At 40.7% G+C, this 18,746-nt stretch overlaps 1 protein-coding gene across 1 annotated transcript in view; it reads left to right on the plus strand.

Annotated features, from left to right (window-relative positions):
- The window catches only part of LOC115470195 (glutamate decarboxylase 1-like), a 137,667-nt gene that overhangs the window by 87,943 nt on the left and 30,978 nt on the right, over positions 1–18,746 (plus strand). Inside the window, exons 9-10 of the mRNA XM_030203161.1 lie at positions 3,255–3,309; positions 16,450–16,566. Coding sequence (XP_030059021.1) covers positions 3,255–3,309; positions 16,450–16,566 — 172 coding nt within the window. The remainder of the gene's footprint in view (positions 1–3,254; positions 3,310–16,449; positions 16,567–18,746) is intronic.

Here is an 18,746-nt window from a genome sequence, read left to right on the forward strand (position 1 = left end):
AAGTGGGGTAACAATGTACCTATATTTAAAGTGGGGGTTGGCATTTAGTGCACTATTATTTTGATTATTTTTTAAATAATTTTAACTAGGATTAATTTTTTTAGTCCAGACCAAAATGTTTAACTCCCCTCCATTGTCCAGCATTGCTTTCTGTCTCCTGCCTATCCTATTTCACTTTGGCATAATGCAGCAGAGGGAAGGAATTGATGTCATTTGCAAGTAGCATGTGGGAATCTCTGCCAGAGACCCTATAAAGATCCAGATAAATGTTAAGATAAATGCAGGGGGGGGGGGGGGTGGAGAAAGAGATGCCAGACCTGTGTGCTGGTGGGGTGGATCAGTAGCAGCTATAGGAGAGGAGAGAAAAAGGTGTCTGTGTGTCAGGGATAACAGGTTTTGCAGCAGAAGGGGAAACACTTGGGTATATGTATAGTGGAAGGATGCAGCTTGAGAGTAGAAAGGTATGGAGGGAGGGGGCAATGTGTTGGGGGAAAGAACCCTGTGCATGCAACTTTTGATTGTATTCAGCAGGTTTAAAAAATTTCCATACAGTCTGTACAGTGGAAATTTGCTAGTACAAAGCCATCCAGCCCAGAGGTGCAATTAATCATGTGTTAAAAATTTTTAATAGCACAATACTGAGTGGAGTTTAATGGGTAAACATGAATCTCTTCTTTACTCTTTTCAAAAATACTAGGACTAGGGGCATGCAATGAAGCTACAAAGTAGTAAATTTAAAACAAATCGGAGAAAATATTTCTTCAATCAACATAATTAAACTCTGGAATTTTTTGCTAGAGAATGTGGTAAAGGCAGTTAGCTTAGCAGAGTTTGATAAAGGTTTGGATAACCTCCTAAAAGAAGAGTCCATAAGCCATTATTAAGACTGACTTGGGGAAAATCCTCTGCTTATTTCTAGGATAAGTAGCATAAAATCTATTTTACTGTTTGGGATCTTGCCAGGTACTTGTGACCTGGATTGGCCACTGTTGGAAATAGATACTGGGCTTGATGGACCTTCGGTCTGTTCCAGTATGGCAACATATATTCTTATGTAGATTTGTCCATATGTAAAGTCTGTTTTACATGCAGAAAAAGGCTTGTTAAAACCATATATGCACAGAGAGAGGCTGCCTATTTTTACGCAATTTGCATGTAGACATTCCCAGGGATGTAGTTTAGGATCAGCAGAGACAGAGCTGCAGCATTTGTGTATAGTTTATAAAATATGTGGGTACATGCATCAGCTACAGATACAGATTTACACCCCTTTATTGAAGCAGATGCAAATTTTTACATGAACCTCTTTGCACACTATTGGGGCAGGTTCTGGGAGCCCATGCTATAAAGACATGTAGGTGCAGATAGTAACATAGTAACATAGTAGATGACGGCAGAAAAAGACCTGTCCTTTTCAGGGCATAGACCATATAAGTCTGCCCAGCACCATCCCCACCTCCCAACCACCAGTCCCGCCTCCCACCACCGGCTCTGGCACAGACCGTATAAGTCTGCCCAGCACCATCTCCATCTCCTGCCACCGGCTCTGCCACCCAATCTCAGCTAAGCTCCTTAGGATCCATTCCTTCTGAACAGGTGCAGATATTAGGGATTTACAAAATAGGTGTAAAATACGTGCCTTATGGGACTTTTCACATATGTATCTTGATATAAAATTACCCCCCATGGAACTATTGTAGCATCAGTAACTCGGAGGGATTAATATTCAAGATGTGAATATTTCCTTCCATTCTCTAAGGGCCTCTTTTATTAATTCGGGCTAGCGACTCTTGGTGTGGTAATGCCGAGAAAGGAAAAGATACCAGCCTTATGACAAGTTATACAATGCATTTATACTTACAGCCTTTGATCATTAAGTGAAGCCCACAAATCATCATTTGGAATGAGGAGTTTATTTGCTAAGGTATAAGTCAAATCAGTGATTGACAACAGGCATGTACAATCAATTAATTATAGGAATATAATAAGCTGCAAACAGGTGTTAATTATTTGCTAATCTTTTATAATTTCTTTTACCAATTAGAGGTTTTACAAGGGAAAGCAATTAGGTAATTTGTTAATTCTGCTGGACACATTGGTTTCCCTTGGAGAGAGAGTGCCAACCCTTGTCTCTCTAACTCAAACCAGGAAATACCCGGATTTTTATAGGTGCCCTCAGGATATGGGTAATATGACAGTAGATATACCTGATTGGGTCTATGCTAATGTCATGGTTGTCACTGATTGGCTCTTGCGAATGAGTAGCTTCTATCTTGCTACGCCTTTCCTTTCTCACACCAGCTGACCACAATCCTGCTCACAGGAAGTCTCCCTCCTCTCTGGAACAGCTAGTTCCCTATTTTCTTTGCACCTGCTATGACTCACTTATTTCTCAACTTGTTTTTCTAACTTACATTAGAGAAAATTCCACTTTGTAACAGATATGGGCTTCCATTTTGTGCTGAATTCCTCCATTTTGTTTCCATATCTATTAACTTTTCCTAATTTAGCTTATTTAGGCCTCAATCTGGGCTACAAACTAGGCCATACTTTTCCAGTAAGCTCCCAGTTATGTCAGCCATCAGATTTCTGACTCAGCCAAGGTCTGTACTGGCCTGAGCTCTGTGACTGGGCCCTCCACCATTCCAGTGGGGGGGTCTCTGGCTGTACCATAATTATACACCATTCACTTTGAATTGCCACATGGGAACTGCTAGTGCGGCTTGATAAAAGAGACCCTAAATGTTATCTAAGCTACTGGAAAAAAATTTAGTTGGGTAAAAAGAGGTAACATGTGGAGCGTTCTTGAGGTATGATTTTATTTTGTCCAGGCAGGGCAGAAAATCAACGCTGATTGAACAAAGGTACCTAGGTAAGTTGGGCCACACAAATAGGAGGCCTAAAGTTATCTGGAAGAATTTCATGGAAAATTTACTCAGAAAATTACTGCTGAATATACAGAAACCATTATCTGAGTAATGCATCTGAATATAATTCAGCCTTCTAATATGTTCTTTACTGGTTGAATTTAAAAGAGAAATTGGTGCTAGCTCATTTGACATACCGATAGTACTTAAAAAAATGTTGAGAAAACACCAATTAATTGATTTAAAAATCTATTTCATAAACGTGAAAATGTCCTAGTACAAACTCACTTATTGACTTCCTTTCAACACCTAATGTAATGTACAGTATTTTCTCACAGTGAAAAAAGAGTCAAGAAATATACATTTTTGTTATTTTAATCCTATCAGGGGCAAGATGATTCCTTCTGACTTGGAGGCAAAAATATTAGAAGCAAGAAAAGAGGTTTGTTCTTCAGTTATATATCTGATATAAACTGCACGTCTCTGTTTTGTGTTTGCATAGTATGATCTACACAATAATTTGAGATTTGGAATTAACTAGGTATACCAACTCATGTTTGGCACTTGTTTTCTTACTTTTAATATTCTCCTGGTAATTAAATGTATCTCTGTGCCTTCATGTCATTTCAATTTTAAATTGACTAAACAGTACAGGACAAACTTTTGGCCAGATTTCTGAATCTTTGCAACGCAATCTAAAACAAAATTCAAATGTTGCTGTCACATGTCATTTGCTGGGCATGCTTTGGTGTTTAATTATGTTTTAAGTAGTTTAGTTCAAGTATCTCCAACTTTTTTCATGTAAAGGGCCATAAAGTGGGCACGAGAAAGCTCCGGGAGCCATCAAAAGATTTTAGGCTTACACATAATAATTTTGATTCTACAAGGATATATATATTTTTAAAACTCACTTTATTTTGACTTCTTAACAGTTGCAAAACCCATAAATGTGACTCCTGAGTAACACACTTAAGAGATAGCAGAAATGAGACACCTGTGTCTGCATATTGTTCAGCAGTCTAGAACAGGCTAATTTAAAACAGAACTAAAATATCATTCAAACCAATTAAATATTAACCACAACCAGATGTGTAGGAGAAAAATTCTTTAGTTGTACTAAATATTTTTTCAGCCCAATTCTCATTCACTAAAAAGGAATAGTGCACAACAGTGCAGCATCTTTAACTCACTGCAGCCCTCAAAGCATATGTGTAGTAGGACACCGCAATGTGTCTCTGTGACCTCCCTGTCACAGTTTTGCAGCCCCATAACAGATAGTTTAAAGATATTTTTGGGAAGGGGCCTGTCCTGGGCGGAGAGTGGAGCGCTAGCATGTGTTTCTCATATTAGTATTCCATGCAGCCGAAGGGACAAAGGGGTCCTTTTACTAAGCCACCGCAAAACGTGGCCTGCGGTAGTGTGAGCATGTGTTTTTGGTCGCGCCAGGCCAGTTTTTACCATGTCTGGGAAAAAGGGCTTTTTTTTCAATGGGTCGGGAAAAGGGCCTGCAGTAAAACTGATGTATCTTTAATATATGACAGTCTTTACAACTTCAGATTTCAGAAATTCATTTATAAAACAAGCAAGTGGTTCAAGCAGTGACCCAGTTGAGGATATAATGGGTCTGCCTGGTGGTTTTATCGGGCTCTTGTGGATCTTTGGTAAAGTGTAGAAAACAGGTGTAATGGGGTGTTGACGATTTTAATATCTTGAAACTTTAGTGGTTAAAAAGCCAGATTGTATACCCTCTTTTGTCAACCTAGCAATAAATTTTGTAGCCTTTAAGATCAAGGGGGAGTTTCTTATAAACTCTATTATCTCTCAATTGACTAATAATATCTTCATTGTAGTCACTAAAATTCAGGACTACAACTGCACCCTGTTTATCTGCTCTCCTTATAGTAATCAAAGGGTCTTATTTCAGGCTTTTCATGGCCTCTCTAAGATTTGTTGACAAATTATTATATCCTCGGGAAAATTGCTGACCTCTTTTAACACGTTTTACTTAAACACCTCTAACTGTAGAACAATGAAGCCTTGTGGAATCCATTTAGAATGTGGTCTCAAAATGGTTTTGCCTGGATTTTCTTCCTGACCAAAAAAATGTACTTTTAATAATGCCTCCGGATCTCTGATTGCCTCTTATTCTTACACCCCTTCCTCTCTGTGCTCTTATGTCTAAAAAAACGGCATTACCAGAACCACTATCATCACTAGAGCCTGAACTTAATAAATCATCTGTGCCCGAACTATTATCTACTGTAGTATCTAAGGGTTTCTCGGTGGTACCAAAATTCTGAGTTTTAAAAAATCTCTTTAAATTTATTAATATTAATAAATTAATAAATTAATATAATGTTAATTCTACATGCTGTTTCTCAGATTCATCTTTATTCATACTTTGTCATTTTATTCAAATCCAGATCTAAGTTCTCTTGAGTAACAGTTATAGCTCACTTACTTTTATCAATGATTAACAGCATGAGATCAAAAGAGCACTTATTCAAGATTCTGTTCCACTTATCTAAAAAATCTTTATCCTCTTTGAATACTTGTATTTCTTTTGACATTCTTGGGCCTCTTGGAATTCTTTCTGCTTTGCAATATTCTGCAAGAATGGATGTATTCTATTCCAAATTCACAATTTTCTTCTTTAAACTGAGCAGGATGAACATTCTTCTATGCCTATGTCCTTAATATCAAAATGAGAAGGGTCCGATAGTAAAGTATTAGCTTCCTCATTAGAAAATCCATACATAGTCTTTAACTGATATTTTAATTGATACTTTTTTATGGTTCTATGTGGTTTGGTCTCTCCTACTTCTTGTTTTTGCTGGTAATGACAAATGGAACTTGCAAGGGCCCAGCCTCTGTCAGGACCTCTGGCCCAAAGTCATGTCTTTGGACCAGTGCTGCAGTCATGGGGACCCACTTCAACAACAAATTAGCATGGAAGATCTTCACTGTTTCCCTCTTGTCCACTTGGGTCACCTTATAATTGACGGGTCCTGTCTTTTCCATAACTTAAGGACCTTGCTATTTGCATAATAGTTTACCCTCTGAGGAGGGTAAGAGGACTAAGGGCCCTGTTTACTAAGCTGTGGTATAGGTGCATTAACATTTTTAACGCGCGTTAACCATGTGCGTGCATAAACTGTGTACGCGCCTACAATATCCCTATAGGCGCCTGCACGGTTAATGCGCACACTAATTGTAGGCACGTTAAAAATGCTAACGTGTCTTAGTAAACAGGGCCCTAAGACTCTATCCTCTGGCTGGAAGATTCTCTGTACTGCTTCCTGATTGTAGACTCGGGCTTGACCTGTTTGAGCCTTCTCCAGGCAGAGCTTGGCTGCCTTACCAGCTTTCTTCAGCCTCTCCTGCATGGTAGGCACATATTCAGCCAGGTTCCTTCATGGGCTGGATTCCTCTTCCCAAGCTTCCCGAACCACATCCATCTACTATGTTACTATGTCATTCCCAAATTTTCAGTGCTCTTATCTGGATAATGCCATTGAAAAATTCTACAGACTCACCCGGCACTGTCTGGCTAGCGTCGGGTCAATATGGCGTCAGAGCTTGGGAAGAGCCCAGAGTTATCAAGACCACTGTTATCTCTAAGTTGAGCAGGAGTCGTCCAACTGCATTCCTGCCAGTAGGGGGTGGTGCTTCAATACTGTGTTGTCAATTGCTAGGGACAGATAGGTTTCCTGAAATCCTGCAGAGTTTGTCTGTCCCTCACTATTGAAAATATGGTAGTGAAACAGCACCCCTCATTGGCAGGACTGTAGGTGGAGAGCTGTTCAGTTTAGAGGGAACAGTGACTCCAGACACCAGTGATATTCCATGCTAGTGTTTGGATAAGTATCCGGATAACTTTGGATAGCAAAACAAGCTGTCCTTAGTTTCCTGGGTGGTTATCCAGGTAATGGCACTGAGCATCACCATACTGCAGTGACTCCCAGCTCTGCCCATTATACCAGAATGTTCAGTGCTGGCAGATACACAGATATTGATGCTGAATATCTGGGTATATGTTAACTCTGGTGGCTGAAATGTAAAACATTCACTGATCGCCACGACTGGCTATCAGAGCAATAGAATCTTGCTACTTTCTGGGACCCTGCCAGATTGGATTGGCCAGGGCTGGAAACAAGATATTGGGCTTGAAGGACTTGTGATCCCAGTATGGCAATTCTCATGTTTTTATTACGTTTTAGAGTTAGATGTTATGGTCTGAGATTCCAAGGAGGAAGTCCCAGGAGTAACATTAGGAAACATTTCTTCATGGAAAAGGTGATTCATACATGGAAATGCCTCCTGGTGGTGGTAGAGGAGTGAAAAATGAGAGCAAATACATGGACAATGGAATAGACAGGTTGTGAGGGAAAATCAAAGGTCAATTGCTAGGCCAGACGAGGTTCACAGTCCTCATCTGCCTTTACATTTTGCCTTTATATTCAACATTTCTGAGTATCTAAAAACATTTCTTTGGTTTCTGGATATTTTCCTTTACTCAGACATTTCGCTATCTTACAGTTAGCTATTGCCTATCCGGGATCTGTAGGGCAGGTTTAAAACCAGAAAATATACTTAGCACCAAGATTAATATACTGGGTTCTTCCTTATTTCTTGAAATGAAACACAAGAGAATGCAAATCTGATGTCTCCCCTGAGGGGATGTCACAGTGGAAGGAGACTCTGTTTTTCTACAGCACATGATAATCATACTAGCTCCCTGTCAACAAAATAAACAGTGTGTTGCAGTATTGATGGCTGAATAGGTAATCCTGTGCTGCTGAAAGCCAGGTGCATGGAAAAAGCATAGAACATCCTTAAAGCAATATTAGCAATTTCATGCTTTCTCTATCTTCACCCTTTAATTTTGTCACTTTCTAACTCCTGACCATTTTTTGTGTAAATTTTGTGCAAATTCTTTCTTTACATTTGCACCCAGATCTCTTTGGTTTTTTTTTTTTTTTTTAATATCTTATTCTGTCCGAGTTCCCATATTTTTCTGCCACTCCCTAAACTCTCCTTGCCCCTTAGCCTCTGCACTGTGGACATATGTTTTTCCCCTGAGCCATCACATCTTTTTGCTTGCTCTTTCCAACCTCATAAACCTCTCTCAGCAGTCTGGGTGACACACAGCTGGACATTCGAATAGCATGCTGAGCTTGAGTGCATGGTGTGGTGGAGTGCCTTCTTCTGTGGTAGAGACTTGCTGTCAATAAAACCAGCTGCAGTATCAACACTAATAAAAAGTCTTCAAAAGGGCTTCTAGGAAAATTTATTAACCATATATTCAAAAAACATGCAGCCTGGACAAAACTCTTTTTGTACCTTGTCTTTGGGTTCAGATCAAGCAGGACTTTCTCCTTTCCACCAGCCCTTAGCTTTACAGAGAGCAGCAGTCCTAAGGGATTGATTAGCTCAGGAGCAGTCCTTTACAGTACCTTGGTAATTGCTCTAAAAAGGTGTGAGCCAAATCCTAATTACTTAATTAATTAATTAATTGATACCATGGCAGCAGTTTTTCCAGATGGCTTTAAATAGAAATAAAATATAGAAAGAAATTAAGATGATACCTTTTTTATTGGACTAACAATATATTTTTTGATTTAGCTTTTGAAGATAATCCTTCTTCTTCAGATCAGAAATAAGCTAACGTTGACAAATAACAGCATATATAAGTGAAACATCAAAGCATTCCAATGACAGTCTCACAGGAAGAGGGTGGGGTCGGTAAGGTGAAAAACATGGGAGCTGGGTGGATGACAGACAGGGAGAGATGCATAAAGGATAAGAGGGTGACAAAGCAGTAGAATTTTATGGTTTATAATGGGCTAGAAAACCCAGATCTTTGTTAAGTCCTGTCTGGTGGGTGTCAAAATATTTAATCATTCTGACTTCAAAGGTCTTGCGTTCCTGGATTGTCTTAAAGCTCCCTTTTAGTATTCTCATCATAAAATCATTGATACAGTGTTCTGGTTTTGTAAAGTGGTGACATCCTGTAAATTAAATCTCGTCTTTAGCATCTGGCTTGTTTCTGATCTGAAGAAGAAGGGAGAAACAAGCCAGATACAGAAACACAAGATTTAATTAACATAGACATCATATGAAAATGCCAATCTGGATTTGTGCCAGGTAGGCAAACAGGGAATAACATAAGGCAGGTGTCTGTCATCCACCCAGCTCCCATGTTTTTCACCTTACCGACCCCACCCTCTTCCTGTGAGACTGTCATTGGAATGCTTTGATGTTTCACTTATATATGCTGTTATTTGTCAACATTAGCTTATTTCTGATCTGAAGAAAGTTCACAAGATTAAGCTTGAATTCTCAACCAGGTCACCTCCACCTCTCCTTCCCTTAGTCTATTCTCTCAACTCTCCAACCCCTGCCTCCTTTTCTTCCTTTTCTGAAATCAATGAAGAGGAAACTACACATCTTCTTTACTCCTCGAAACTAACTACCTGTTCCTCTGATCCTATTCCCACCCGTCTACTTAACACTATCTCTCCTACTGTCATCCCGTTTATCTGTCATATCCTCAATCTTTCAGTGTCCACTGTGACTGTTCCTGATGCCTTCAAACATGCCGTAGTCACACCACTCCTTAAAAAACCTTCATTGGACCCTACCTGTCCTTCCAACTATCGCCCCATCTCTCTCCTCCCTTTCCTATCCAAGATACTTGAACTTGCTGTTCACCGTCGTTGTCTTGACTTGCTTTCATCTCAAGCTATTCTTGATCCACTTCAATCTGGCTTTCGCCCCCTTCATTCAACTGAAACAGCGCTTGCTAAAGTCTCCAATGATCTGTTCCTTCTCGATCTATCTGCTGCTTTTGACACTGTTCATCACAGCCTACTCCTTGATACGCTGTCCTCACTTGGATTTCAGGACTCTGTTCTTTCCTGGTTTTCTTCTTATCTCTCCCAGCATACCTTTAGTGTATACTCTAGTGGATCCTCTTCTACTTCTATCCCACTGTCAGTTGGTGTACCTCAGGGATCTGTCCTGGGACCTCTTCTCTTCTCCATCTATACTTCTTCCCTTGGTACTCTGATCTTATCCCATGGTTTTCAGTATCATCTTTACGTTGATGACGCCCAGATCTACATCTCCACACCAGAAATCTCAGCCGAAATCCAGGCCAAAGTATCAGCCTGCCTGTCTGACATTGCTGCCTGGATGTCTCGTTGCCATTTGAAACTAATCATGACCAAGACTGAGCTTCTTATCTTTCTCCTTAAACCAACCTCTCTTCTTCCCCCATTTTCTATTTCTTTGGCTAACACTCTCATCCTTCCTGTCTCATCAGCTCGTAACCTTGGGGTCATCTTCGACTCCTCCCTCTCCTTCTCTGCACATATTCAACAGACTGCTAAAACCTGTCGTTTCTTTCTCTATAATATCAGCAAAATTCGCCCTTTCCTTTCTGAGCACACTACCAGAACCCTCATCCACGCTCTTATCACCTCTCACTTAGACTATTGCAACTTGCTTCGCACAGGTCTCCCACTTAGCCATCTCTCTCTCTCCTCTTCAATCTGTTCAAAATTCTGCTGCATGACAAATATTCCGCCAGGGTCATTACATATTAGCCCTCTCCTCAAGTCACTTCACTGGCTTCCTATCCATTTCTGCATACAGTTCAAACTCCTCTTATTGACCTATAAGTGCATTCACTCTGCAGCTCCTCAGTACCTCTCCACTCTCATCTCTCCCTACATTCCTCCCCGGGAACTCCGTTCACTGGGTAAATCTTTCTTATCTGCACCCTTCTCCTCCACTACTAACTCCAGACTCCGTTCCTTTTATCTTGCTGCACCATATGCCTGGAATAGACTTCCTGAGCCGGTACGTCAAGCTCCATCTCTGACCGTCTTCAAATCTAAGCTAAAAGCACACCTTTTTATGCTGCTTTTAACTCCTAACCCTTGTTCACTTGTTCAGAACCCTTATTTTATCATCCTCACTTTAATATATTATCTCTGTGATACTTTGTAACATGCTATGTAAGCCGCATTGAACCTGCTATTGAGCGGGAAAGAGTGGGGTATAAATGCCACAAATAAATAAATAAATAAATAAATATTCCCTTATCTCTTGTTTGTCCTGTTTGTCTGTCCTAATTAGATTGTAAGCTCTGTCGAGCAGGGACTGTCTCTTCATGTTCAGTGTACAGCGCTGCGTACGTCTAGTAGCGCTATAGAAATGATAAGTAGTAGTAGTAGTGATAGATAGTGTGAAGAAGACTAGATAGCCTATGCTTTTATTCTCTGTGGATGTGGAGAAAGCTTTTGATACAGTGTCCCGGCCCTTTATGTTTAAAGCTTTGGATAACATGGGGCTGGAACTCCAACTTCAGAGCTGAATATGCTCAGTGTATAATGCTCCTGTAGCTTGCCTTAGGGTGAATGGCAGGTACTCAGAGGCTTTTCGGTTTTGCCCCCTCTCCCTGATATCATTTGAAGTGGCGATAGAATTCCTTGCTCAGCGTGTGCGGGAGCAAGAGCAGATCACAGGGGTCCAGCCCATGGCAAGGTTCATAAGATCAATCTATTTGCTGATGACATATTATTTACTCTGACTAGGAGCCCGCGGTAGTTCCATCCATAGAATGTGGCATTTCCGGCGCTACAAAAATATGATCATTGGGCACCGGGTTAGTGCGGGAGCACTTACCGCCATCTCAATGGGTGGCGGTAAGTGTTTCACTTACTGCACGGCCATTTCTTTTCCTCAAAAAGACAACCTTTTACTCGCTGCGGTAAAAGGGGGCCTCAGCGTGCGTCCAAAATACATGCTGACGCTAGCACAGGCCCCCTTTTACTGCAGCTTAGTAAAAGGGCCCCTGTTAGGTGCATGTTAGTGCCTAACGCAGCTTAGTAAAAGGACTCCTAAGTTTTCAGCTGAAAGTTCATCTTGATTTAAGAGCTTAACAGTTATGCTTATAAATATAGGCCTGATATTCTTTTGCCTAGGTTTGTGAGTCTAATTTATGAGCCTAGGGCTGAAAATCACTGCTAAGCTCCTAACTTCTCTTCTCCATCCTAAAACCACTCCTGTTGCTATCCATTTTTTATACTCCTAAATTTAGCAGTTTAGTAAATTTTTGACTACAAAAATGCGTAAGGGCTTATGCGCATCCAGCATGCACCAAATTGGCATTACCGGTGCCCCGGGTAGTAATTCTGAATTTGGCACATGCCGAAAAGACGCAGTAGAAAATATTTTCTATTTTCTATCGTGTGGCGCTTACCCGGCAGTAAACAGCAGTGTGCGCCTCATGCCTACCACCCGGGTAGTGTGTGAGACCTTACCGCTAAGTCAGTGGGTAGCGGTAAGGTCTCGCCGAAAATGGACATGCACTGGTTTTAATTTTGCCGCATGTCTATTTTCTGGCCCCTTAAAAAAAGGCCCCTTTTTCAGGACACGGTATAAACTGGCCCAGCGAGCACACAAACGATGTGCTCGCACTGCCGCAGGCCACTTTTTGCCACAGCTTAGTAAAAGGGCTCCTGAGTCACTCAACCTAATACATTTTTAGAGTCCAATTTAAGAGCATAACTCTCAAAGTTAGAAGCATAAATCCTTTGAATTTCAGCCCCTATATTGATTTGAATTTGTTATTATGTATTTGTATTTGATATGTTTTTTTTTAATGTATTATGTATTATCATAAACCACATAGGTGGACCATTAAAGCAGTATACAAAAGCTTAGGGATAAGTACATAAGTACATAAGTACATAAGTAGTGCCATACTGGGAAAGACCAAAGGTCCATCTAGCCCAGCATCCTGTCACCGACAGTGGCCAATCCAGGTCAAGGGCACCTGGCACGCTCCCCAAACGTAAAAACATTCCAGACAAGTTATACCTAAAAATGAGGAATTTTTCCAGTCCATTTAATAGCGGTCTATGGACTTGTCCTTTAGGAATCTATCTAACCCCTTTTTAAACTCCGTCAAGCTAACCGCCCGTACCACGTTCTCCGGCAATGAATTCCAGAGTCTAATTACACGTTGGGTGAAGAAAAATTTTCTCCGATTCGTTTTAAATTTACCACACTGTAGCTTCAACTCATGCCCTCTAGTCCTAGTATTTTTGGATAGCGTGAACAGTCGCTTCACATCCACCCGATCCATTCCACGCATTATTTTATACACTTCTATCATATCTCCCCTCAGCCGTCTCTTCTCCAAGCTGAAAAGCCCTAGCCTTCTCAGCCTCTCTTCATAGGAAAGTCGTCCCATCCCCACTATCATTTTCGTCGCCCTTCGCTGTACCTTTTCCAATTCTACTATATCTTTTTTGAGATACGGAGACCAGTACTGAACACAATACTCCAGGTGCGGTCGCACCATGGAGCGATACAACGGCATTATAACATCCGCACACCTGGACTCCATACCCTTCTTAATAACACCCAACATTCTATTCGCTTTCCTAGCCGCAGCAGCACACTGAGCAGAAGGTTTCAGCGTATCATCGACGACGACACCCAGATCCCTTTCTTGATCCGTAACTCCTAACGCGGAACCTTGCAAGACGTAGCTATAATTCGGGTTCCTCTTACCCACATGCATCACTTTGCACTTGTCAACATTGAACTTCATCTGCCACTTGCACGCCCATTCTCCCAGTCTCGCAAGGTCCTCCTGTAATCGTTCACATTCCTCCTGCGACTTGACGACCCTGAATAATTTTGTGTCATCGGCGAATTTAATTACCTCACTAGTTATTCCCATCTCTAGGTCATTTATAAATACATTAAAAAGCAACGGACCCAGCACAGACCCCTGCGGGACCCCACTAACTACCCTCCTCCACTGAGAATACTGGCCACGCAATCCTACTCTCTGCTTCCTATCTTTCAACCAGTTCTTAATCCATAATAATACCCTACCTCCGATTCCATGACTCTGCAATTTCTTCAGGAGTCTTTCGTGCGGCACTTTGTCAAACGCCTTCTGAAAATCCAGATATACAATATCAACCGGCTCCCCATTGTCCACATGTTTGCTTACCCCCTCAAAAAAATGCATTAGATTGGTGAGGCAAGACTTCCCTTCACTAAATCCGTGCTGACTTTGTCTCATCAGTCCATGTTTTTGTATATGCTCTGCAATTTTATTCTTAATAATAGCCTCCACCATCTTGCCCGGCACCGACGTCAGACTCACCGGTCTATAATTTCCCGGATCTCCTCTGGAACCTTTCTTAAAAATCGGAGTAACATTGGCTACCCTCCAGTCTTCCGGTATTACACTCGATTTTAGGGACAGATTGCATATTTCTAACAGTAGCTCCGCAAGTTCATTTTTTAGTTCTATTAATACTCTGGGTTGAATACCATCAGGTCCCGGTGATTTACTACTCTTCAGCTTGCTGAACTGACCCATTACATCCTCCAAGGTTACAGAGAATTTGTTTAGTTTCTCCGACTCCCCCGCTTCAAATATTCTTTCCGGCACCGGTGTCCCCCCCAAATCCTCCTCGGTGAAGACCGAAGCAAAGAATTCATTTAATTTCTCCGCTACGGCTTTGTCCTCCTTGATCGCCCCTTTAACACCATTTTCGTCCAGCGGCCCAACCAACTCTTTGGCCGGTTTCCTGCTTTTAATGTATCTAAAAAAGTTTTTACTATGTATTTTTGCTTCCAACGCTAATTTCTTCTCAAAGTCCTTTTTTGCCCTCCTTATCTCCGCTTTGCATTTGGCTTGGCATTCCTTATGATCTATCCTGTTACTTTCAGTTGGTTCTCTTCTCCACTTTCTGAAGGATTGTTTTTTGGCTCTAATGATTTCCTTTATCTTACTGTTTAGCCACGCCGGCTGACGTTTAGTCTTTTTTCCCTTTTACTAAGGTGTGCTAACGGATTTAGCACACTCTAAATGCCGCACAACCCATGGTATACCTATGGGCTGTATGTGTCTTAATGTACACTAATTCACACTAGCAGTCTTAGTTCACTCTGGCCACCTATTACAAAGCTGCGCTAGCAGTTGCCATGTGGCAATGATGACACAGCCTATTTAGAGTGAACGGGCTTTGTCAGCATTACCTCACCAGCAGCTGCTAGTGCAACTTTGTAAAAGGGGACCTCTGTGCTCTTCTTTTCAGGGGTGCAGTACTACCACAGGCTAGTTACACATGCATTGCAATAGTCCTATGTAAAAGTCTCACCTAGGATGTTTTTTGTTCAGCTCTATTGCTAAGAGGTATTTTACAAAGCTGCAGTAAGCACTAATGCATGCTTACTGTAGCTTAAAAGGACTGACTACAGGGCACGCTGAGGTGTTCCACAGTAAGATTCAAATGTGGATTATTATTATTTATTACATTTGTATCCCACATTGTCCCACCTTTTTGCAGGCTCAATGTGGCTTACATATAACCGTTAATGGCTATATGTAACAGATGCGCTACGTACATGCAAAAAAAATATTTTACATTTTTTTGCTGAGGGGGTGGAGAGTGGGCACATCTATGCTAATCAGTTAGCACATTGGCATTGCCATGGGCTAACTGATAGCATGGGATTAGCGCATAAGCCCTTACTGCCTACTAAATAGGTTGTGCTAATGGCCATGTGCTAATTTTTTTGAACTTCAAAGTTGGGAGGGTTTTTTTTTAAACCTATGATTACTTTTTTGCTAGATGCAGATGAGTGGCATACGAGCTGCTCTTAATGTTTACTTAACTGAGCTAGCTGCAGCAGCTGAATGAGGTCTTTTCATCCCCTTTTTCAGAAACTGAGAATAGGTTCTGTTTGATTTATTGATTTTTTTCAGTTTCTTTTAGTTCACTAATACTTTTCAGGTTATATCCATGTGCTAATAGCAACAGTGTGTGGCCATTAATGCTGAAAGTAGAAAATCGGCCAAATGGCCTTAGCGCACCAGAAAGACCCACATAAGGGCACACTAAGGTCACTTTGTAGTTCTGCTTTGTAGTCTCTAAGGGGCCCTTTTACTAAGTTGAGTAGGCACCTATACGCGTCCTACATGCATCAATTTTGAACTACCACATGGCTATGGGCAATAATTTCATTTTATACGCGCATCCATTAAGCGTGCCGGAAAATTTCCGGTGCACGGCACTAACCAGGCGGTAATCAGCATTATATGCATGTAATCCATTACCACCCGGTTAACGCGTGAGACCTTACCACTAGGTCAATGGGTGGCGTTAAAGTCTCAGGCCCAAAATGAATGTGCGCCAATTTTCATTTTGCCGTACGTTCATTTTCGGCCCCCAAAAAAGGCCTTTTTTGCAGGTGCGCTGAAAAATGAACCTGCATACATCCAATACACGTGTCTACGCCAGCGCAGGCCATTGTTTGGCGCACCTTAGTAAAAGGACCCCTAAGTGGACCCACAGTGGTGATATTATTTCATTTGAAAATAGTTCTAGAAACCATGGTAGTATTATCAGCTACAGAATATTCCCAGCCAATTATTTAGGGCTTACTACTTGTGTGGCACTGATTAATAATCACGACCAAGTGAAAATGATTCCACCCCTTCTCAAGTTTCTAATGACTGAATGATGTGTATTATTTTCAGGGGTATTTTCCATTGTATGTGTGTGCCACCGCTGGGACAACCGTATATGGGGCTTTTGATCCTCTTGCCAAAATAGCTGACATTTGTGAGAAGCATGGACTCTGGATGCACGTTGATGTAAGGCATTTGGAAATATTGTCCGTAACTTCCATGTTCTGAACAATGCACCATTTATTCTTGCCAAAGTGTAGTACAAAAGATGCTGTTTTAGCTGCCTTTCAAAGGATTGATGTGCACAATGATTATGCACTGATGAATAGATACAGAATCTTACAATTAAAGGTGTGCCTGCAGAAGATAAAATAGACTAATTTGTTAGGGTTTTCTTTTTTAATCTCCATTCATGCATGTGAATATAATGTAACTTTGAAATGTGATCTTTTTTATGACACCATGGCAACTCAAAGCACAATGCCAGCAGTGCTCTTCAGTCTGACCTTGGAAGTTTGGGCTTCAGGCCATCCATAATATAGATGCATGAGTTTTTTTTTAAAAAATACACTGGGAATCAAATGAATATTCATTGTAGATGTCCTGAAAACAAGACCAGCACCAGGTAGGGAAACACTGGCTACAGTACTCTTATTATAAGGCACAATGGAATATGTATTTTTTCCATGAATGCCTTTTTTGATCATCATTTATTTTATTACATTTGACATTTATTTTTTTTCAGTTCAAAATTTTTATTACATTTTGTAAATTACAATACAAAAGTGTGGATTGAAATTGTAATCTTATACCCTATACATACCTTTATGGTTCTGTGTGGCTTACACAATACGAAACTGAGCATTCTCAGGACCATTACAACATAAGGCTTTATAAAGATTGAATCAACTAGACATAAGGTACCTCCTATATAAAAAAGTTTTTAACATTTTTCAAAAATTACCATAATTTGTCTGATATTTTATTGCCTGTGGAAGTTTATTCTTATGATTGGCCACCTGATAAACAAATGTTGTAGAAAAACAAAAACTTCTTATAAACAACTTTCTTAGGAGCAGGATAATGCAATACCAAAAACTCCCTCAAATCAAACCTAGGGCCCTGTTAACTAAGGTTTGGTAGTGGTTAACCGTGTAGATGCTCATAGGAATATTATGGGCGTCTACATGGTTAGCAAGCACTAATGTTTAGCATACACTAAAAACGCTAGCACGCCTCTAGCACGGTTTAGTAAACAAGGTCCCTAGAGTTTCCTGCAGAAAGATAAATGAGTGAAGACATAACTCAGGGTAAAGTCATATAAAAACTTAAAAATAATACGTGGTTGAGCCGGCAACCAATGCAGTTGTAACAATAAGAATGTAGCCTTCTCAAATTTTGAATTTTTAAAAATCATTTGGACTGTAGTATTAAAAACATCTGCAATTTCTTAAGAATGACCTCTTTACAGCCCAAGCTTCTTTATGGGTATGCAATCTTGCAGATCATTTAAAAAGAGAACCTACCTGTGGGGGGAGGGAATGAAGTAATATGACTTGCATATGCAATGAGACCCTGTGTTAAAATAACCCCACTTTTGGTTATTTTGATAAAATAACCTGACTTCACACAAGTCCGTGTGGATGACTTCCCCACTAAATACACCCTACGAGGTCATCCATAATTGAAGTCACACAATTTTGGTGCAAAATTGACCCTCCTGCCTTATCACATTTCATCACAAGACTTTGAACACACCTCCAAAATATCACAACCTTTTGATCCCCCTAAGCCTCAAAGAAATGAAATGCCTATAGAAAGTAGTTTCAAACTATATTAGGAACCCTTTTACTAAGGTGTATAGGCACCTATGCATGTCCAACATGTGTCAATTTGGAACTACCATCCAGATACCACATGCTCCAGGCGGTAATTCCATTTTTTACGCATGTCTGATATGCGCAGCAGAAAATATTTTTTATTTTCTATCGTGTGGTACTAAATGGGCGGTAATCGGCAGTGTATGCGCACTGATAATTACCACCCGGTTAACGCGTAAGACCTTACCACTAAGTCAATGGGTGGTGGTAAGGTATCAGTCCCAAAATGGACGTGTGCCAATTTTTATTTTGCCGGTCCATTTTCACAAAAAGGCCTTTTTTGCAGGCACGCTGAAACATCGACCTGCGTGCATCCAATACATGCGCCTACAACAGTGCAGGCCATTTTCAGTGCACCTTAGTAAAAGGACCCCTTAATAAAGCAAAAACTTAATACCAGTCTGTTCTAGTTTACTAATGGAAAACATCATCCTATATAATAATTTGTACCTTCAACATTCCATGTCTGGCTGCCTGGGTTCGTAA

The sequence above is a fragment of the Microcaecilia unicolor genome, chromosome 1 (genome assembly GCF_901765095.1).
Source record: "Microcaecilia unicolor chromosome 1, aMicUni1.1, whole genome shotgun sequence".
NCBI lineage: Eukaryota > Metazoa > Chordata > Amphibia > Gymnophiona > Siphonopidae > Microcaecilia > Microcaecilia unicolor.